Source organism: Enoplosus armatus, chromosome 10 (genome assembly GCF_043641665.1).
Source record: "Enoplosus armatus isolate fEnoArm2 chromosome 10, fEnoArm2.hap1, whole genome shotgun sequence".
Lineage (NCBI taxonomy): Eukaryota > Metazoa > Chordata > Actinopteri > Centrarchiformes > Enoplosidae > Enoplosus > Enoplosus armatus.
The window spans coordinates 18113798-18137565 of NC_092189.1; the positions used below are offsets into that span (position 1 = coordinate 18113798).

The 23768-nt window shown below is 38.1% G+C and overlaps 2 protein-coding genes and 1 long non-coding RNA gene across 3 annotated transcripts in view; all 3 read right to left on the reverse strand.

Moving 5' to 3' along the window:
* Positions 1-23768, reverse strand: part of LOC139290956 (uncharacterized) — a 247986-nt gene that overhangs the window by 40356 nt on the left and 183862 nt on the right. The gene's annotated exons all lie outside the window — the stretch shown is intronic.
* Positions 6966-7495, reverse strand: LOC139290927 (uncharacterized). Its single transcript, XR_011597552.1, has 3 exons — positions 7374-7495; positions 7181-7239; positions 6966-7075 (listed from the first exon to the last, which is right to left on the reverse strand). It is a non-coding gene; the product is annotated as an uncharacterized lncRNA (long non-coding RNA).
* LOC139291654 (uncharacterized) lies at positions 7605-21805 on the reverse strand. The gene is made up of 9 exons (XM_070913755.1): positions 21790-21805; positions 21332-21661; positions 20730-21086; positions 20461-20574; positions 14748-15077; positions 14146-14502; positions 13877-13990; positions 8251-8580; positions 7605-8005 (listed from the first exon to the last, which is right to left on the reverse strand). The coding sequence occupies exons 1-9, from the start codon at positions 21803-21805 to the stop codon at positions 7605-7607; spliced, it is 2349 nt and encodes a 782-aa protein (XP_070769856.1).

Here is a 23768-nt window from a genome sequence, read left to right on the forward strand (position 1 = left end):
ATTGCATATCAGTTAATGTTTTGCAGTCATTGTGTTGCTTGACATATTGAATATAGAAGTTATTGCATATCAGTTGAAGTTTTGCAGTCATTGTCCTGCTTGACATATTGAATGTGGAAGTTATTGCATATCAGTTGAAGTTTTGCATTCATTGTGTTGCACATTAATTGTGGAAGTTATTGCATATCAGTTGAAGTTTTGCAGTCATTGTCCTGCTTGACATAGTGATTGTGGAAGTTATTGCATATCAGTTGAAGTTTTGCATTCATTGTGTTGCACATTGATTATGGAAGTTATTGCATATCAGTTGAAGTTTTGCAGTCATTGTCCTGCTTGACATATTGATTGTGGAAGTTATTGCATATCAGTTGAAGTTTTGCATTCATTGTGTTGCACATTGATTATGGAAGTTATTGCATATCAGTTGAAGTTTTGCAGTCATTGTCCTGCTTGACATAGTGATTGTGGAAGTTATTGCATATCAGTTGAAGTTTTGCAGTCATTGTCCTGCTTGACATATTGATTGTGGAAGTTATTGCATATCAGTTGAAGTTTTGCAGTCATTTTGTTGCTTGAGATATTGCTTGTGGAAGTTATTGCATATCAGTCGAAGTTTTGCAATCATTGTCCTGCTTGATATATTGATTGTGGAAGTTATTGCATATCAGTTGAAGTTTTGCAGTCATTGTGTTGCTTGACATATTGAATATGGAAGATATTTCATATCAGTAGAAGTTTTGCAGTCATTGTCCTGCTTGATATATTGATTGTGGAAGTTATTGCATAAAAGTTGAAGTTTTGCAGTCATTGTGTTGCTTGACATATTGATTGTGGAAGTTATTGCATATCAGTTGAAGTTTTGCAGTCATTGTCCTGCTTGACATATTGATTGTGGAAGTTATTGCATATCAGTTGAAGTTTTGCTGTCATTGTCCTGCTTGACATATTGATTGTGGAAGTTATTGCACATCAGTTGATGTTTTGCAGTCATTGTGTTGCTTGACATATTGATTATGGAAGTTATTGCATATCAGTTGAAGTTTTGCAGTCATTGTCCTGTTTGATATATTGATTGTGGAAGTTATTGTATATCAGTTGAAGTTTTGCATTCATTGTGCTGCACATTGATTGTGGAAGTTATTGCATATCAGTTGAAGTTTTGCAGTCATTGTGTTGCTTGACATATTGATTGTGGAAGTTATTGCATATCAGTTGAAGTTTTGCAGGCATTGTGTTGCTTGACATTTTGAATGTGGAAGTTATTCCATATCAGTTGAAGTTTTGCAGTCATTGTCCTGCTTGACATATTGATTGTGGAAGTTATTCCATATCAGTTGAAGTTTTGCAGTCATTGTCCTGCTTGACATATTGATTGTGGAAGTTATTGCATATTAGTGCAACATATTGTTGTATGGGTGGCGTTTTGGAGGTTAGCATGTGAGATTAGGAAATTTGAATCATGAATGTGGGCATCACATTCCCAGTCTCGAATGCTGACTTTCAAAACGGAGAGCTTCACTTCAAAAAGCAGTTGTGAAGTTTTGCAGCAATGTGCTGCGTGACATATTGATTGTGGAAGTTATTGCATATCAGTTGAAGTTTTGCATTCATTGTGCTGCACATTGATTGTGGAAGTTATTGCATATCAGTTGAAGTTTTGCAGTCTTTGACCTGCTTGACATATTGATTGTGGAAGTTATTTCATATAAGTTGAAGTTTTGCAGTCATTGACCTGCTTGACATATTGATTGTGGAAGTTATTGCATATCAGTTGAAGTTTGGCATTCATTGACCTGCTTGACATATTGATTGTGGAAGTTATTGCATATCAGTTGAAGTTTTGCATTCATTGTGTTGCTTGACATATTGATTGTGGAAGTTATTGCATATCAGTTGAAGTTTGGCATTCATTGACCTGCTTGACATATTGATTGTGGAAGTTATTGCATATCAGCTGAAGTTTTGCAGTCATTGTGTTGCTTGACATTTTGAATGTGGAAGTTATTCCATATCAGTTGAAGTTTTGCAGTCATTGTCCTGCTTGACATATTGATTGTAGAAGTTATTCCATCTCAGTTGAAGTTTTGTAGTCATTGTCCTGCTTGACATATTGATTGTGGAAGTTATTGCATATTAGTGCAACATATTGTTGTATGGGTGGCGTTTTGGAGGTTAGCATGTGAGATTAGGAAATTTGAATCATGAATGTGGGCATCACATTCCCAGTCTCGAATTCTGACTTTCAAAACGGAGAGCTTCACTTCAAAAAGCAGTTGTGAAGTTTTGCAGCAATGTGCTGCGTGACATATTGATTGTGGAAGTTATTGCATATTAGTGCAACATATTGTTGTATGGGTGGCGTTTTGGAGGTCAGCATGTGAGATTAGGAAATTTGAATCATGAATGTGGGCATCACATTCCCAGTCTCGAATACTGACTTTCAAAACGGAGAGCTTCACTTCGAAAAGCAGTTGTGAAGTTTTGCAGCAATGTGCTGCGTGACATATTGATTGTGGAAGTTATTGCATATCAGTTGAAGTTTTGCAGTCATTGTCCTGCTTGACATATTGATTGTGGAAGTTATTGCATATCAGTTGAAGTTTTGCAGTCATTGACCTGCTTGACATATTGATTGTGGAAGTTATTGCATATCAGTTGAAGTTTTGCATTCATTGTGTTGCTTGACATATTGATTGTGGAAGTTATTGCATATCAGTTGAAGTTTTGCAGTCATTGTCCTGCTTGACATATTGATTGTGGAAGTTATTGCATATCAGTTAAAGTTTTGCAGTCATTGTCCTGCTTGACATATTGAATGTGGAAGTTATTGCATATCAGTTGAAGTTTTGCATTCATTGTGCTGCACATTGATTGTGGAAGTTATTGCATATCAGTTGAAGTTTTGCAGTCATTGTGTTGCTTGACATATTGATTGTGGAAGTTATTGCATATCAGTTGAAGTTTTGCAGTCACTGTCCTGCTTGACATATTGATTGTGGAAGTTATTGCATATTAGTGCAACATATTGTTGTATGGGTGCCGTTTTAGAGGTTAGCATGTGAGATTAGGAAATTTGAATCATGAATGTGGGCATCACATTCCCAGTCTCGTATGCTGACTTTCACCACGAATAATTTCTTGGAACAGCTCCTAGTTGTGTTGTTATATGCCTAGACTAGTAGACTACTGGGGGATTTCCCATGATGCACTGAGCTCTTCTTTTCTCCTCTCCTTCTCCATTTTTACACCCTCATGTCCCACCAATGTATGTTACTAACTTTGTATCTTCCCCAGAGCTTCCTTGTGCTTTCTCGTCTCACAGTTTACTGAGGATCGTTGTCCTGGTATGCCTGGCTGCTTTTGCCCTGGGCCTCCTTGACTCTCACCGCTGCAATTTCTATTATTTGTCATATTTCTATTATTATTAGTTTTTTCTACCACTGTTGTTGCTATGCATCTCTGTCTGTCTGTCTCTCTGTCTCTTTCTCTCCATGTCTCTCTTTCCAACCCAACCGGTCAAAGCAGATGACCGCCCACCTAGAGTCCGGTTCTGTTCAAGGTTTCTGCCTATTAAAAGGGAGTTTTTCCTTGCCGCTGTCGCCATAGTGCTTGCTCATGGTGGGAACTGTTGGGTCTCTGTAGTAATATTCTAGAGTATGGTCTGGACCTGCTCTATATGAGATGACTTGATTTGAGTTGATTTGGTGCTGTATAAATAAAATTGAATTTAAAATTGAATTGTGCTGCTTGACATATTGATCGTGGACATTATTGCATATCAGTGTAACATACTTGAAAGGAAACCTCTTTGTGCATAAGTGGCAGTATAAACCTTATAGTTTGTTTAAGTTCACATATTATTTCAGGAGGTTTGCATTATGAATGTTGAAGTTACATTCCCAGTCTACTATGCCAACTTCCAAAACCAATCATTTCACTTCTATGGAAGTTTTGCATTTAATGTACAGTTGGACATGTTGATTGTGGAAGTTATTGCATATCAGTGTAACATACTTGAAAGGTTGAATATACACTTTTTTTTATGATCAGTGATACAGAAGTATAGAAGAAGTATTGCATATCTGAGGTACTTACATTTATACTGCCAAACTAAGACATTTAAGAAAAGACTGTACATCACAGATCAGAAAGATGTGTCCCCCAAATCTACATGTAGAGTAGGACATAAGGGCTAGGGGCATAGGAACAACAGTCTCTGGGCCTTCTTCTCAACGGAGTGGATGCAAGTCTCGCACTTCAGGTCATGAGAGATAGTACATCCCAGGAACCTGAAGGACTCCACAACCAACGCAGTGCTGGGCGGTTCCTCCTGAAGCCCACTGTCATGTGGAAACAGGAAGTTTCTCAATGACACTCTGAGGTGGTGAACTGTTGGTCTCTGGGAATGTATTATTTATTATTAAGTTTGACTAATTTTGATTTTGTTTCATTTATTTATTGACAGACTGACTTACTGATTTATTGAATGAATGTGTAATTGCTTATCACATTCACAGGGGGCTTATATAAAAATATGTAGTCAGCCATTTGCAGTGATACTCATGGGCAGAGGAGCCATCTTAAATATTGTGTGAGCCGGCCAATTCAGATGCGCCACATCATCGATGATGACCCGCCCTCTCTGACTGCCTGTCACATCAGCAGGAAGAGCACAGCATACAGAGTTGGGGAGGGCTGTGAAACCATCCATCCTCTGCACTCGCTTCACTTCTTCTCAGGGGGCTGGTGAAAGGCGGCAGCAGAGCGCCTCTCTCACAGTATCACAGGAACACATTCACATGGAGGCCATGAAGAGTTTCTGACCTGCATATTTTTATCTGAGGGAGAGAACTCATGTCAACCTGGGAGAAAACCACAAATGTACATTACCAAAACAGAGTGGAAGTTTGTTGCCTAACTTCAACAACTTAAAGATGTACAGAGAATGAAAATAGATAGACAACATATCTTTCTATATCTATCTATCTATCCTTCTGGTTTGTGGCCTTCATCAGGGTCAACATGTTGCTGACCACAACCCAAAACACGCTGGTTTGACAACAACATGTTCTTAATACTAGAAGTGTTGCAGCAGGATTGTTGCAGTTTAAATCGATGCTTCCCTGACACAACGCTGTGTTCAGCCCGTGTACACATAACACACAAAACAAAAGCAGTAAATACTTTCATGTACTTTGTGTCCTGCTTTGTACCTTTACACACAAATAGAGACATATAAACACACATTCACAGTCACCGCTGACAAACAAATGAAGCATGGAAACTTCAGCATTGTTGTGATTGGGCTTGACACTAAGGTGTGGACACGAAGGGTCTTTTCTCTCTTTCTCACTCTCTGTTTTAACCTCAGGAAGCTGTACTTGTGCTGCTCTTTTACCTTTTTAAAAAAGGCAAGTGGAATAACACTATATTATTGATTAATATCAACATCACAACAACTTACAGGAGTAGTTAAAGGGTGCAGGGTGTTGGACACACACACCCACCCAGTCGACCCATGACCATGTTTCATCCCAGTTTCTTGCCGTTTGCTGCTTTTCATTGGTAGTTGCTGTCAGAGGGGGGAGGTGCTCATCATTCACTGGTCCCACCCTGGTTCGTTTTAACTGTGATCTGAAGTTACATTGACCTGATTATCTGCAAATAGGTTTAACAGCTTTGCTAAAGTCACTTGGCACAGTGATGGACTTGCCGCCTGTCCAAATAAATGCTGAATAAATCAATATTTACATTAAAATTAAAACAAAACATGAACTAACATGATGATTTTATATTTTAAGATTGCAAATACATATGGTTGTAATGGTTGCATCTTTAAAAACACATAGACATTATTTGTACTTTAAATGAGCATGTTAAGAAGAAAGTAAAACAATGATTTCAATGTGTTCAACTAAAATTAGCCTGCTGAAGCCTCATGTAGCTCTCATGTCTCATGTCAAGTCTGTTCTTCAGTTGAGGGATGTTGTGGTGGACAGATACACAGCAGTTCACTGTCAAAACCACTGACTGTCTGTCTGTTAGTCTCTCCCTCTCTTTACCACTTTGTGTCTCTGTGCACTTGTGACAAAAGTGTTGTGAAACCAAAGGTGACGTTTTTCACAGCAGACAGTTAGACGTGTTAAACATGTGCAACTAGTAACATTATTAATAGCTGCATTGCTAGAATGGCCCATCCTTAATGTTGTTTGTCTTTTCCTGCTATGACAAGTCAAAATGTCTGTTGTGGAAAAAGGACTATGAACCTGATGAAGAAAAAAACCCGCTCAAGAGTGCCTGCAAGAGTTTCAAGATTTAGTGTTAGCAAGATTCATTAAGAAAGCAAAACATGTAATATAAAAGATGGACATACTTGTGTCAGGGGAAAAAAAGCAAAACTGGTGATGCTAATCAAGTAAAATCCAAAATATTGTCGCCCGAAAGCATCTCAGAAACCAACTACATACAAATAATGTCACCAAGCCACTGTCAGTCACTGTCAAATCTCTGCTGTTCACTAGAACTCAATATCAAGTTTACACAGATCCATATATATCACCTGAACGTTTAGGTTACACCACAATCATGAAATCATTTTTATATGATGCAAATAGGTACTCAGTTTATCTAATGATTGTTGCATTGCATTGCATTGATACGTATAGGAGAAGTTAACAGCCATAAAACTGCCACAAAAGAGACAGAAAGAAAACCGTCCTCAACCCTCCGTCTCTTTGAAGTTGAATCTGTCAAAAAGCTTTTTTGAGTGTTAGCATTATAAAAAAAAGGCCATAAAATGAAGCAAGAATTAATATAAATGCAATTCACATTGCTGTAGGATATCAATCAAAGCCATTATATAAAATAACAAGATAAAAAAGGATAAAAAAAAGTCATACAAAGATTGCAAACAGACTAAATATGATATTGAAACGATACATTAAACATTGATATCAGCCCTGATATCAGAGTAGATCGTCTCTCCCTCTGCTGGCTTTACATTCCTTCTCTCTGCTTTGCCAGCTCTCCTCTTGGTGAAGGTTGGTGCAGAATAAGCCACTGAGTCCTCATCTCTCTGAGGAAATACATGGAAACATGTTATGAGGTGGCAGAATTTAATATTTACATATGTTGAGAGACAGTAACTTTTCCAGCTGAATCTCTTCTTTATATACCTTACCTGCTGACTTTGCTGATCACCACCGGCTGTTGCAGTGTTTGTTTGCAGAGCAACGGCAGCTGTGTTATAACATAAACACAAAGATATGAAAGATGCTGTAGGTTCATTTACACAAAGCAGTAATGTAAATCATGTGAAGTCAGCATTTGCAAAATACTGTTTGATGGATTGATGTATGAGAAACTTCGGTTACCGTTGCAACAACCACACGTTTTTTTCTTGATGGTATAAATCAGGAAGGCAATGACAATCAGACTTATAGCCAAAGCAGCACAGAGCAGAAACAGAACTGTACTGTCCCACATGTTGAGTCCTGAAACAATATGAAAAGGAGCAAATCATAAAAGTTTACTATTATTTTGATGTTTGAATGCATTAGAAACAAATGTTTTGTGATACATGATCTTAATGGATTCTAACAGATTCAAACTGAATGATTTTTATGGACATGTTCTGCTTCTCTGTTACCTTCAATGTCCAGTTTTGTTCCACGTCCAAATAATATCTCTCCACATGCGGCCACAGCGCAGTAATAAGTCCCAGCATCAGAGGAGCTGACCTTCTTAGAGAAGCTGTAGACACATTTCTGTGGAGAGCGAGCGTCAGGACTCTTCTCACATTCATCACCACTGTTTCCGTGAGCCAAAATGACACTGGGATGAGATCCATCTGATCCGGCTCTGAACCAGGACACACTGTGATCTCCTGGACATGTCTTGTTCTCAGAGTGAGAGAGGACTGAACACTGCAGAGTCACTGAGTCTCCTGGACGGACTGGATCAGATGGAGGGACGTGAATGACGGCAGTGATATCAGGTTCTGGTCCTGGGAAATACAAATGTGAAAATAAACATGTGATATTCACTTTAATGAAAGGAAACGTAGTTAAAAATATTAATTCATATACATAAACTTACTTTCCTGTAAATTATGGAAACATGTACTACCTTTATACATACATGTAGGAAAATTTAACTGTGTGACCTGCTGTTATAAATGGTGTTTGATGTAAGCATGATGATTAAATCTTTAAAGGAATGTGAAATGTCTGGTTGTGGTATTTTATTTACCTTTAATACTCAGAAATGTTCCTTTCAAAAATGTCATGTTGAGCTCGTCTACTTTTATACAGTAATAAACTCCAATATCGCTTAGCATTGTGTTATTAATACGCAGAACAAATGATCCAGGCTCTTGTTTTGATGTAATTCGAGGAGTCTTGTTAACGCCATCATAATCAAAGGCAACTGTTCCTCCCAAGAATTCAGGCAAGTTTCCAGGAACAAGCCTGATCCAAAATAATTTTGCTGGATGCCAAGATGTCTGGCGGGTACACGACAAAGTCACATCATCTCCAACACCAACAGTCTTCGTCCCAAAGATCAGATCATCTGTGCATCCTAAAAAATAAAATGAAATGGAGCAGTGATTAACAACAGAGATAGATTCATATATGCCCTGTGCTAAGTTGATGCAAGAAGGTGACAATGTACTTGAAATATATATTAAAAAAACTTTATATACTTACGCCCAACTCTGAGCATCAGCAGTAAATAAAATACGACCAGCATTTCCTTGTTAATCCACTTGAGACAACAGTTAAATTAGACCGTATTAGAAGATGATTCACCTTAATGTAACCATATGAAGTGGGAGGGAACAATTTCAGAGCAATCTCATTGGTCTCTTGTTATGTTGGCCAATGTCACTGTACCACCACAGTGGAAATAATCTCAACTATCTTTCCAACCTAAACACATGAAACAACAGCAACAGCAAGCTTTTGTTTCATGTTTCATGGTGGGTTTCTATAACTGACACTGAGACATTTTCCTATATATTTTCACTAAAGGTGGATGAACTTTTCAGCTGATATTCACTAATATGGTCACGTTGTTCAGGACAGAGGACACACACACACACACACACACACACACACTCACAGACCACCCTACAGTACATGTCATTTTACCTTGTGGCGATCATGAATTAAGAGAATTTCCTCTAACTCAAGGGGGAGGAGGAAGAGACTCTATGACACAATACAGCACATTTTTGTGTTTTACATCTTTATTGTGTTGTTTTCATTCAGTCTTGTATTACCATATTTTTGGGGGGTTGTAGCCTGATTTCCAGAAACCATAAAATAGATAGTAGGTGCTATTTTTGATTGGATTCATGGGTATTGTTCCAAAGTGAAAACACCTGTGTTGGTGGGCAGGGCCTTTAAAGTCAGTGGCTGGATGTGTTGGAAACCGTCTACTATACCAGCAGCACGCACTGATTTGGCCAGAATGTAGCAGCATGGAGTATGTAGTATACAAACAAAAGCAATTCATGCAGTATGTCAAAAACACCTGTATGTCGTACTGATTCAGGAAAAATCTCCAGTCTGCATTGGACCAGTCTGTCTCGTATACTGTGGCCCACAGTGCAAAGCGCTGGCGGTGGTTTGCCATCAATGTTACATAAACTTGTTTCACTTTTGCAGTCCACCAAAATCTGTTTCTTATCAAATTTGAGTTGAGAAATAAGCAACCCAGTTACTGAATCTTCACTCATATTAGATCTACAAGGTCTCATTTAAAGGTTTGTTCTGACTTTCGTGATGCAGGGTCATAATACCTGCATGAGCTAAGCCTGCAGTATGCAGTATTTAGTTCATACCACACACGAACGAATGTAGTGCATATTGCTTTTCATAGTAGTGTGCAGTATGAAAACTGTTAAATGTATTCATTTTGCAGTATGCTAGACCAGGCTGGTTTCTCGTTTTGGAAACTGGAGCCACTCATATAAATGACTCCATAAAAGTGGTCATTTTACAGAATGTATTAAAATGTTTTTTAATTATAAATGTTTCATGTGTACTACATCTCTAAATACGGTGCAAGAGCCTACGTTATGTCCCCAAACCCAAAATGTAAAATACAATAAATAATAATAGATAAAAATATGTAGTCAGCCATTTGCAGTGATGCTCATGGGCAGAGGAGCCATCTTAAATATTGTGTGAGCCGTCATGTCAACGTGGGAGAAAACCACAAATGTACATTACCAAAACAGAGTGGAAGTTTGTTGCCTAACTTCAACAACTTAAAGATGTACAGAGAATGAAAACAGATAGACAACATATCTTTCTATATCTATCTATCTATCCTTCTGGTTTGTGGCCTTCATCAGGGTCAACATGTTGCTGACCACAACCCAAAACACACTGGTTTGACAACAAGATGTTCTTAATACTAAAAGTGTTGCAGCAGGATTGTTGCAGTTTAAATCGATGCTTCCCTGACACAACGCTGTGTTCAGCCCGTGTACACATAACACACAAAACAAAAGCAGTAAATACTTTGTGTCCTGCTTTGTACCTTTACACACAAACAGACACATATAAACACACATTCACAGTCACCGCTGACAAACAAATGACGCATGGAAACTTCAGCATTGTTGTGGTTGGGCTTGACACTAAGGTGTGGACACGAAGGTTCTTTTCTCTCTCTCTCACTCTGTGTTTTAACCTCAGGAAGCTGTACTTGTGCTGCTCTTTTAACTTTTTAAAAAAGGCAAGTGGAATAACACTATATTATTTATTAATATCAACATCACAACAACTGACAGGAGTAGTTAAAGGGTGCAGGGTGTTGGACACACACACCCACCCAGTCACGCCAAGTCATGACCCACTTTTCTACAGTTTGTTCATTTGAGTTGTTGTCTCCTGATATTTTTCAACATGTTTTCCATTAGTGCGCGTGGATTTTGGCAGTGATAGGCCGTTATACTCTATCTTGATGAGACATTGCACATTCATGAGAGCCCTCTTTTTCTCATACATGTTTACCTGTAAGTAAGTTCTCCACATGTCTTGATTTTCTGTGTGGTTTTGGCCACATTTCCTCTTGCCTCTCCTCTGCAACTGTCTCTCTCAAACCTACAGGTTACCACCTATGCTGTAGCTAACATTATTTCAAATGTCCTCTTTTACTCCTCTAACTGTTGATCTGAACATCCAAATTCAGACAAAGATTAAACCTTTTTGAAAATGTGTCTGTCCTCAGGATATGTATGTATGTATGTGCTGGTTGAACATACAAAGTGAAAAGCCTTTAAATCCACACATACACTGTGTCAAAAGGAACACAGAAGTTAAAAGACTTTCAGTACTTGTTTTTAACTAAACACTGAACACAGATCACAGGTTTGAATATAGGGCGAAGTTCACTTTCTACATTTCAGCCAATCACTATGATTTCCACTTTGTAAACCTTGATAGATAAAATATCATTTCACAAACTAGATAGTAGGTCTGATGTTGAATGTTGGAGTCATGTCCAACTACAGCGTCCTACTGCAGCAGGACGTATTGAACATCGAATTTCAGACATTACAAACTATCATTTGCTTGTTACCATCACCAGTTGCCTCTGATCAAAGCACTTCACCTCTGACCGAACTGAATGTGTGTGTTTAACTGTAGTGCCAAAAACTGAATGTGCTGAAAGTATTTTGTGTGTTTATCTGTGTCCTTTAATGAGAGGAGGACAAAAATCACACCGCTATGACAGAAGTAACCATATAGGTCAGCTGTGGATCAATCAAATGATCTGGTAAATATGTGGCGGTGTGTGACGGTGTGTGTAGTGATCCACATGTGGGTGTGTGGTAAATATTCTGCCTACCATTACCCTTTTCATTGGTCAATTCTTCTGAACACGACACATCATATTATACTCATAACATACAAAAAAATGAATCAACTGACTGTTGAGAAATGACATAAAAAGTGTGTTAAGTGTTAAGCTCACTGTAAAGTCACTGAAAAGCAATCCTACCACCACTCACCACCAATCTGTGAGATATTTGTCATTAACACTATGGATACACTCCATATTATTATATTTTTGCAGGATGGTGAAGCAAAGGCAGTGAACTATGCAGCGCTGGATTTCTCCACAAGTGAAAAGTGGGAAGAGGAACAAGCAAGAATACACAGCAGAGTGTGTGTACTCTGGTGTTGGAGCAGATTACCACAACCAGCAACACTCCTCGGCCTGCGCACTGCTGCCCAAGCCTCTACAGAGGGCCTCAGCTCATGTTAATGTGTTCACATGCAACATTTTATTCCCAACTGAAACTTCATAATAAGAGGAAGTTGTTGGTTTCTTAAAAAAGTTTTGCACTCAGCTGATTTTGTGGGAGAGCACCAGCTTTCCAGTTGCTTTGTTAATTCATTGCCACAGCATGTGTGCCAGTGTTTGTGTAAGGTGACATGTTGTCAGTGTCAATGGACTGTTTGTTTATGGAGTTTTGTTGAAAATGGATATAAAGGACCTGCATCTTCAATCGTTATTGATAAAAATATGTTGAAGGGGAAATTCATGTTCAAGAGAAACTTGATAAACTCTTATTTTGTATTATTCAAATATTAGTTTCAGTAGCTCTGAATCCTTCTCTTTGTTTGGAAATCTCCAGATTATCCAACGCTTGTCTGCACAATGACAGATCACAGCAGTACCAAAACCTTGGCACAGAAAACCCTTTTTTATATTGACATAGTTTGATATCGTTCCAATTCATGTTCACAAATGGTTTGCATGGTCACACAACAAAAACAATAAGGAAAAAGCATCATGCATACATTGTGCAGACATTGATTTACAACAGGATTACTGGCATATGGTGTCCAAAGAAGATTCATGCATGATGATGCAATAAACTTATTTAATGCGACTTTCTCTCTCCTGATACCGGTTCTAATACAGGTTACTGGCTGATACAGAGTACGGATCAGTACGCACTATTTTTCTCTAATTCAAAAGCTGTGTTTACTTTCAGTGGTGAAAAAGAAAAAATGAAAAAAGAAATTAAATTATCAGAATGTGGACAATGCCAAAGCAGGTCAAATAAAATGACTGTAATGTTAACAAAGGTGTTAATGATTATGATAACTTGACTATGGCCATATTCAACTCAGTTGTACTACTTGATGCTTCATCATCTGAATTCTGATTTTATGTTGTACCTGTAAGTCAGACATTTTAGTAAGGATGGAAAATATATCATTTAAAGGTCACAAATGAAGTGGCCAGATGTTTGATGATTTAACCAACATTTCCAAAATGCCCATGTCCACTTCAAAAATGGAATGACGGTTTCATTTTCCAGGTCAAATGATTTACAATAACCCAAGATTTCTTGCTGGAATTGACTGAATTGCTAATCCAACCAAAAGGCCTTGACAGCAGCGTAGATCCTCTCTCTCTCCGCTGCTTTTGCACCCCTCGCTCCACCACTGCCGGTTTTCATCACGGTGAAGACGACAGCGGAATAAACAGATGTGTCATGATCTCTCTGAGAAAATATATGGCAAATTTTGTGAGATGACGATATCAAGGAAAATACATTTAAAGAAGAAAAAGATAATAACTTTTTTGAAGGTTAATCTTACTCTTAAAGTCCTTAAATGCTGATTTTGATGTCCACCAGTAGTTGCAGTGCCTGTTGACCAAACAATGAGAAATGTATTATAAAATGTGCTATAAATACAGACAATAACAACAAATAAAGATTAGCAAAAAAGGATTCAATTTCTCCAAATCAAAGAGGAACTGTTCTGTAGGTTGACTTGTACTCAGCACGAATGTGAAATCAGTGAACTGGTGGAATAAGGTGTAAGTAATGTTTTCTTACCATTGCAACAATCCCAAGCCTTTATGGAAGAAATGAGAAAAGCTATAACAATCAGACTTATAGCCAAAGCAGCACAGAGCAGAATCAGAACTGTACTGTCCCACATGTTGAGTCCTGAAACAATATGAAAAGGAGCAAATAATGAAAGTTTACTATCATTTTGATGTTTGAATGCATTAGAAACAAATGTTTTGCGATACATGATCTTAATGGATTCTACCAGATTCAAAATGAATGAGTTTTATGGACATGTTCTGCTTCTCTGTTACCTTCAATGTCCAGGTTTGTTCCATGTCCAAATAATATCTCTCCACATGCGGCCACAGCGCAGTAATAAGTCCCAGCATCAGAGGAGCTGACCTTCTTAGAGAAGCTGTAGACACATTTCTGTGGAGAGCGAGCGTCAGGACTCTTCTCACATTCATCACCACTGTTTCCGTGAGCGAAAATGACACTGGGATGAGATCCATCTGATCCGGCTCTGAACCAGGACACACTGTGATCTCCTGGACATGTCTTGTTCTCAGAGCGAGAGAGGACTGAACACTGCAGAGTCACTGAGTCTCCTGGACGGACTGGATCAGATGGAGGGACGTGAATGACGGCAGTGATATCAGGTTCTGGTCCTGGGAAATACAAATGTGAAAATAAACATGTGATATTCATTTTCATGAATTGAAAAGTAGTTAAAACTATTAATTCATATACATAAACTTACTTTCCTGTAAATTATGGAAACATGTACTACCTTTATACAGACATGTAGGAAAATTTAACTGTGTGACCTGCTGTTATAAATGGTGTTTGATGTAAGCATGATGGTTAAATCTTTAAAGGAATGTGAAATGTCTGGTTGTGGTATTTTATTTACCTTTAATACTCAGAAATGTTCCTTTCAAAAATGTCATTTTGAACTCGTCTACTTTTATACAGTAATAAACTCCAGTATCGCTTAGCTTTGTGTTATTAATATGCAGAACAAATGATCCAGGCTCTTGTTTTGATGTAATTCGAGGAATCTTGTTAACGCCGTCATAATCAAAGGCAACTGTTCCTCCCAAGAATTCAGGCAAGTTTCCAGAAACAAGCCTGATCCAAAATAATTTTGCTGAATGCTGAGATGTCTGGCGGGTACACGACAAAGTCACATCATCTCCAACACTAACAGTCTTCGTCCTAAAGATCAGATTATCTGTGCATCCTAAAAAATAAAATGAAATGGAGCAGTGATTAACAACAGAGATAGATTCATATATGCCCTGTGCTAAGTTGATGCAAGGAGATGACAATGTACTTGAAATATATATTGAAAAAACTTCATATACTTACGCCCAACTCTGAGCATCAGCAGTAAATAAAATACGACCAGCATTTCCTTGTTGATCCACTTGAGACAACAGTTAAATTAGACCGTATTAGAAGATGATTCTCCTTAATGTAACCATATGAAGTGGGAGGGAACAATTTCAGAGCAATCTCATTGGTCTCTTGTTATGTTGGCCAATGTCACTGTACCACCACAATGGAAATAATCTCAACTATCTTTCCAACCTAAACACATGAAACAACAGCAACAGCAAGCTTTTGTTTCATGTTTCATGGTGGGTTTCTATAACTGACACTGAGACATTTTCCTAGATATTTTGACAAAATGTGGATGGACTTTTCAGCTGATATTCACTAATATGGTCACGCTGTTAAGGACACAGGACACACACACACACACACACACACACACACAAACACACACACACACACACACACACACAAACCACCCTACAGTACATGCCATTTTACATTGTGGCGATCATGAATTAAGAGAATTTCCTCTAACACAAGGGGGAGGAGGAAGAGACTCTGTGACACAATACAGCACATTTTTGTGTTGTCCATCTTTATTGTGTTGTTTTCATTCAGTCTTGTATTACCATATTTTTTGGGGGTTGTAGCCTGATTTCCAGAAACCATAAAATAGATAGTAGGTGCTATTTTTGATTGGATTCATGGGTATTGTTCCTAATTGAAAACACCTGTGTTGGTGGGCAGGGCCTTTAAAGTCAGTGGCTGGATGTGTTGGAAACCGTCTACTATACCAGCAGCATGTACTGATTTTGCCAGAATGTAGCAGCATGTAGTATGTAGTATGCAAACAAAAGCAATATATGCAGAATGCCAAAAACACCTGTATGTCGTACTGATTCAGAAAAAATCTCCATTCTGCATCGGACCAGTCTGTCTCGTATACTGTGGCCCACAGTGCAAAGCGCTGGCGGTGGTTTGCCGTCAATGTCACCCAAACTTACTTCACTTTTGCAGTCCACCAAAATCTGTTTCTGAACAAATCTGAGGTGAGAAATAAGCAACCCAATTTTCTGAATCTTCACTCATATTAGATCTACAAGGTCTCATTTAAAGGTTTGTTCTGACTTTCGTGATGCAGGGTCATAATACCTGCATGAGCTAAGCCTGCAGTATGCAGTATTTAGTTCATACCACACACGAACGAATGTAGTGCATATTGCTTTTCATAGTAGTATGCAGTATGAAAACTGTTAAATGTATTCATGTTGCAGTATGCTAGACCAGGCTTAGCCGGTTTCCGGTTTTGGAAACTGGAGCCACTCATATAAATGACTACATAAAAGTGGTCATTTTACAGAATGTATTAAAATGTTTTTTAATTATAAATGTTTCATGTGTACTACATCTCTAAATACGGTGCAAGAGCCTACGTTATGTCCCCAAACCCAAAATGTAAAATACAAGAAATAATAATAGATAAAAATATGTAGTCAGCCATTTGCAGTGATGCTAATGGGCAGAGGAGCCATCTTAAATATTGTGTGAGCCGTCATGTCAACGTGGGAGAAAACCACAAATGTACATTACCAAAACAGAGTGGAAGTTTGTTGCCTAACTTCAACAACTTAAAGATGTACAGAGAATGAAAACAGATAGACAACATATCTTTCTATATCTATCTATCTATCCTTCTGGTTTGTGGCCTTCATCAGGGTCAACATGTTGCTGACCACAACCCAAAACATGCTGGTTTGACAACAAGATGTTCTTAATACTACAAGTGTTGCAGGAGGATTGTTGTAGTTTAAATCGATGCTTCCCTGACACAACGCTGTGTTCAGCCCGTGTACACATAACACACAAAACAAAAGCAGTAAATACTTTCATGTACTTTGTGTCCTGCTTTGTACCTTTACACACAAACAGACACATATAAACACACATTCACAGTCACCGCTGACAAACTACGCATGGAAACTTCAGCATTGTTGTGGTTGGGCTTCACACTAAGGTGTGGACACGAAGGGTCTTTTCTCTCTCTCTCACTCTGTGTTTTAACCTCAGTAAGCTGTACTTGTTCTGCTCTTTTAACTTTTTTAAAAAGGCAAGTGGAATAACACTATATTATTGATTAATATCAACATCACAACAACTTACAGGAGTAGTTAAAGGGTGCAGGGTGTTGGACACACACACCCACCCAGTCACGCCAAGTCATGACCCACTTTTCTGCAGTTTGTTCATTTGAGTTGTTGTCTCCTGATATTTTTCAACATGTTTTCCAGTAGTGCGCGTGGATTTTGGCAGTGATAGGCCGTTATACTCTATCTTGATGAGACATTGCACATTCATGAGAGCCCTCTTTTTCTCGTACATGTTTACCTGTAAGTAAGTTCTCCACATGTCTTGATTTTCTGTGTGGTTTTGGTCACATTTCCTCTTGCCTCTCCTCTGCAACTGTCTCTCTCAAACCTACAGGTTACCACCTATGCTGTAGCTAACATTATTTCAAATGTCCTCTTTTACTCCTCTAACTGTTGATCTGAACATCCAAATTCAGACAAAGATTAAACCTTTTTGAAAATGTGTCTGTCCTCAGGATATGTATGTATGTATGTGCTGGTTGAACATACAAAGTGAAAAGCCTTTAAATCCACACATACACTGTGTCAAAAGGAACACAGAAGTTAAAAGACTTTCAGTACTTGTTTTTAACTAAACACTGAACATAGATCACAGGTTTGAATATAGGGCGAAGTTCACTTTCTACATTTCAGCCAATCACTATGATTTCCACTTTGTAAACCTTGATAGATAAAATATCATTTCACAAACTAGATAGTAGGTCTGATGTTGAATGTTGGAGTCATGTCCAACTACAGCGTCCTACTGCAGCAGGACGTATTGAACATCGAATTTCAGACATTACAAACTATCATTTGCTTGTTACCATCACCAGTTGCCTCTGATCAAAGCACTTCACCTCTGACCGAACTGAATGTGTGTGTTTAACTGTAGTGCCAAAAACTGAATGTGCTGAAAGTATTTTGTGTGTTTATCGGTGTCCTTTAATGAGAGGAGGACAAAAATCACACCGCTATGACAGAAGTAACCATATAGGTCAGCTGTGGATCAATCAGATGATCTGGTAAATATGTGGCGGTGTGTGACGGTGTGTGTAGTGATCCACATGTGGGTGTGTGGTAAATATTCTGCCTACCATTACCCTTTTCATTGATTAATTCTTCTGAACACGACACATAATATTATACTCATAACATACAAAGAAGTGAATAAACTGACTGTTGAGAAATGACATAAAAAGTGTGTTAAGTGTTAAGCTCACTGTAAAGTCACTGAAAAGCAATCCTACCACCACTCACCACCAATCTGTGAGATATTTGTCATTAACACTATGCATACACTCCATATTATTATATTTTTGCAGGATGGTGAAACAAAGGCAGTGAACTATGCAGCGCTGGATTTCTCCACAAGTGAAAAGTGGGAAGAGGAACAAGCAAGAATACACAGCAGAGTGTGTGTCCTCTGGTGTTGGAGCAGATTACCACAACCAGCAACACTCCTCGGCCTGCGCACTGCTGCCCAAGCCTCTACAGAGGGCCTCAGCTCATGTTAATGTGTTCACATGCAACATTTTATTCCCAACTGAAACTTCATAATAAGAGGAAGTCTTTCTTAAAAAAGTTTTGCACTCAGCTGATTTTGTGGGAGAGCAGCAGCTTTCCAGTTGCTTTGTTAATTCATTGCCACAGCATGTGTGCCAGTGTTTCTGTAAGGTGACATGTTGTCAGTGTCAATGGACTGTTTGTTTATGGAGTTTTGTTGAAAATGGATATAAAGGACCTGCATCTTCAATCGTTATTGATAAAAATATGTTGAAGGGGAAATTCATCTTTAGAAATTTGTAGATATGTTCCCATTTAACAGATACAAAATGCTACAAGAGAAACTTGATAAACTCTTATTTTGTATTATTCAAATATTAGTTTCAGTAGCTCTGAATCCTTCTCTTTGATTGGAAATCTCCAGATTATCCAACGCTTGTCTGCACAATGACAGATCACAGCAGTACCACAACCTTGGGACAGAAAAAACTTTTTTTTGTTGACATAGTTTGATATCGTTCCAATTCATGTTCACAAATGGTTTGCATGGTCACACAACAAAAACAATATGGAAAAAGCATCATGCATACATTGTGCAGACATTGATTTACAACAGGATTACTGGCATATGGTCTCCAAACAAGATTCATGCATGATGATGCAATAAACTTATTAAATGCGACTTTCTCTCTCCTGATACCGGTTCTAATACAGGTTACTGGCTGATACAGAGTACGGATCAGTACGCGCTACTTTTCTCTAATTCAAAAGCTGTGTTTACTTTCAGTGGTGAAAAAGAAAAAATGAAAAAAGAAATTAAATTATCAGAATGTGGACAATGCCAAAGCAGGTCAAATAAAATGACTGTAATGTTAACATAGGTGTTAATGATTATGATGACACATCTTTAACTTGACTATGGCCATATTCAACTCAGTTGTACTACTTGATGCTTCATCATCTGAATTCTGAGTTCATGTTGTACCTGTAAGTCAGACATTTTAGTCAGGATGGAAAATATATCATTTAAAGGTCACAAATGAAGTGGCCAGATGTTTGATGATTTAACCAACATTTCAAAAATGCCCATGTCCATTTCAAAAATGGAATGACGGTTTCATTTTCCAGGTCAAATGATTTACAATAACCCAAGATTTCTTGCTGGAATTGACTGAATTGCTAATCCAACCAAAAGGCCTTGACAGCAGCGTAGATCCTCTCTCTCTCTGCTGCTTTTGCACCCCTCGCTCCACCACTGCCGGTTTTCATCACGGTGAAGACGACAGCGGAATAAACAGATGTGTCATGATCTCTCTGAGAAAATATATGGCAAATTTTGTGAGATGACGATATCACAGAAAATGCATTTAAAGAAGAAAAAGAAAATAACTTTTCTGAAGGTTAATCTTACTCTTAAAGTCCTTAAATGCTGATTTTGATGTTCACCAGTAGTTGCAGTGCCTGTTGACCAAACAATGAGAAATGTATTATAATTTGTGCTGGAAATACAGACAATTACAACACATAAAGATTAGCAAAAAAGGATTCAATTTCACCAAATCAAAGAGGAACTGTTCTGTCGGTTGACTTATACTCAGCACGAATGTGAAACCAGTGAACTGGTGGAATAAGGTGTAAGTAATGTTTCCTTACCATTGCAACAATCCCAAGCTTTTATGGAAGAAATGAGAAAAGCTATAACAATCAGACTTATAGCCAAAGCAGCACAGAGCAGAATCAGAACTGTACTGTCCCACATGTTGAGTCCTGAAACAATATGAAAAGGAGCAAATAATGAAAGTTTACTGTTATTTTGATGTTTGAATGCATTAGAAACAAATGTTTTGTGATACATGATCTTAATGGATTCTACCAGATTCAAAATGAATGATTTTTATGGACATGTTCTGCTTCTCTGTTACCTTCAATGTCCGGTTTTGTTCCATGTCCAAATAATATCTCTCCACATGCGGCCACAGCGCAGTAATAAGTCCCAGCATCAGAGGAGCTGACGTTATTAGAGAAGCTGTAGACACATTTCTGTGGAGAGCGAGCGTCAGGACTCTTCTCACATTCATCACCACTGTTTCCGTGAGCGAAAATGACACTGGGATGAGATCCATCTGATCCGGCTCTGAACCAGGACACACTGTGATCTCCTGGACATGTCTTGTTCTCAGAGCGAGAGAGGACTGAACACTGCAGAGTCACTGAGTCTCCTGGACGGACTGGATCAGATGGAGGGACGTGAATGACGGCAGTGATATCAGGTTCTGGTCCTGGGAAATACAAATGTGAAAATAAACATGTGATATTCACTTTAATGAAAAGAAAAGTAGTTAAAAATATTAATTCATATACATAAACTTACTTTCCTGTAAATTATGGAAACATGTACTACCTTTACACATACATGTAGGAAAATAAAACTGTGTGACCTGCTGTTATAAATGGTGTTTGATGTAAGCATGATGGTTAAATCTTTAAAGGAATGTGAAATGTCTGGTTGTGGTATTTTATTTACCTTTAATACTCAGAAATGTTCCTTTCAAAATTGTCATTTTGAGCTTGTCTACTTTTATACAGTAATAAACTCCAGTATCGCTTAGCTTTGTGTTATTAATATGCAGAACAAATGATCCAGGCTCTTGTTTTGATGTAATTCGAGGAGTCTTGTTAACGCCATCATAATCAAAGGAAACTGTTCCTCCCAAGAATTCAGGCAAGTTTCCAGAAACAAGCCTGATCCAAAATAATTTTACTGAATGCTCAGATGTCTGGCGGGTACACGACAAAGTCACATCATCTCCAACACCAACAGTCTTCGTCCCAAAGATCAGATCATCTGTGCATCCTAAAAAATAAAATGAAATGGAGCAGTGATTAACAACAGAGATAGATTCATATATACCCTGTGCTAAGTTGATGCAAGAAGATGACAATGTACTTGAAATATATATTGAAAAAACTTTATATACTTACGCCCAACGCTGAGCATCAGCAGTAAATAAAATACGACCAGCATTTCCTTGTTAATCCACTTGAGACAACAGTTAAATTAGACCGTATTAGAAGATGATTCACCTTAATGTAACCATATGAAGTGGGAGGGAACAATTTCAGAGCAATCTCATTGGTCTCTTGTTATGTTGGCCAATGTCACTGTACCACCACAGTGGAAATAATCTCAACTATCTTTCCAACCTAAACACATGAAACAACAGCAACAGCAAGCTTTTGTTTCATGTTTCATGGTGGGTTTCTATAACTGACACTGAGCGTAAACACAACAGATGATTTGATGTGAACTACTGTAATCCAAAATAATCTGGTTCCCTTTATATTTTCACTTCATGTTGATGGACTTTTCAGCTGATATTCACCAATATGCTCACACTGTTCAAAATGACATGTCATTTCATCTTGTGGGGATCATGAATTAAGAGAGTTTCCCTGAACAACAGGGGCAGGAAGAAGATCTTTAGTCTGTTGTGTTTATTGACTTTTTTGAATTGTAGCTGTTGTAATTGATTTCCAGAAAACCTTAAATAGATAGAGTAAATGTTCTGGTAACCTGGCAAATGTAAGTTCTGTACTCATATAAGTTTTCTCTCTGCTTTTGTTCTCCACCAACTCCTGACAGACAGAAATATCCGTCTCTCTTGCTGCTAAATGCTCCACTATGTTCACTAGCTGGCAGCTAACTCTGTCAGTCTGCTGTTTGGTGATGCGCAGGTAGCATACAGTCGGTTTATCAGAACTTTTTGCTGTAAATAGAGGTGTTCAGTAACTGATAGCAGGTGCTATCTTTTCATTGATCCATGGATATTGTTCCTGTCCAACATGACTGACTAACTAATCATTGTTTGCTCCATTAATCCCATCACACTCACAATCAAATCAGAAGAAGTGAAACGATGTCTTTCCAAACAAAACCTCATGACCAGTGGGGATCAAATGTTCAATGCCATTTTGTTTTACAGTCTGGTTAAGGTTAGGCAACTAAACTACTTGGTTATGGTTAGAAAAATGTCATTAAGACGGCAAATTAAAGTCCCTGCAGATGAAAGTCCACCTACATACGTGTTTTAATTTCTGTTGTTGAATTAGACCTCTTCTCACAACTGTGTGTGTGTGTGTTCAAACTGCACTTGACCCTACTGTTGGTTTTGTTGCACCTGTTAGAGTGGGACAACATACACCTTCATCATGCTCAGTACTATATCAACTTCTGATGACAGGTAATTCACAGCGTAACTTCACCCGACTTCCACCTCAGACAGGGTAATTCACAACAGCTGTGTGGGTGTGCAGGGTCTTTAAAGTCATGGTCATGCTAAATTGCACATTGCAGTAGTTCCTGCATTGGCAATAACATTAGCACTGAATGCATGATGCACTGCAAAAAAGTACATGTAATTCCTTGAGAGACTGGACTCACGACGACTTTACGTATTTCTGTTCAATCATTTACATTTAATGACTGTAGGATGTATAAATCGAAACTCAAGCCATTGTTACTGTTAAAGTAACACTCAACATAAAATAGTGACATTTCTGGTTATCCTGTAGCTTTGTGGCTAGAGCACGGCTTTAACCCTTGTAGGGTTGGGGGTTAAATAAGATTTGATCGAAACATCATCTGCTCTCTCATTTCATCACTCCCATCCTTTGATGAAAATCAGATGACGAAAAGATGAGCTTTACAATAAAGCCACTTTTGTTCACTACATAATATATTACAATACAATACAATACATTTTATAGAATGTATTGAAATAGCCTTTAATTATCAATGTTTCATGTGTAATACATCTCTAAATACAGTGTAAGAGCCTATGTTATGTCTCCAAATCAAAATTTCAAATAAAATAACTAATAATTGATAATAAAAAGGTCTATTCAGCCATTTGCAGTGATGCTCATGGGCAGAGGAGCCATCTTAAATATTGTGTGAGCCG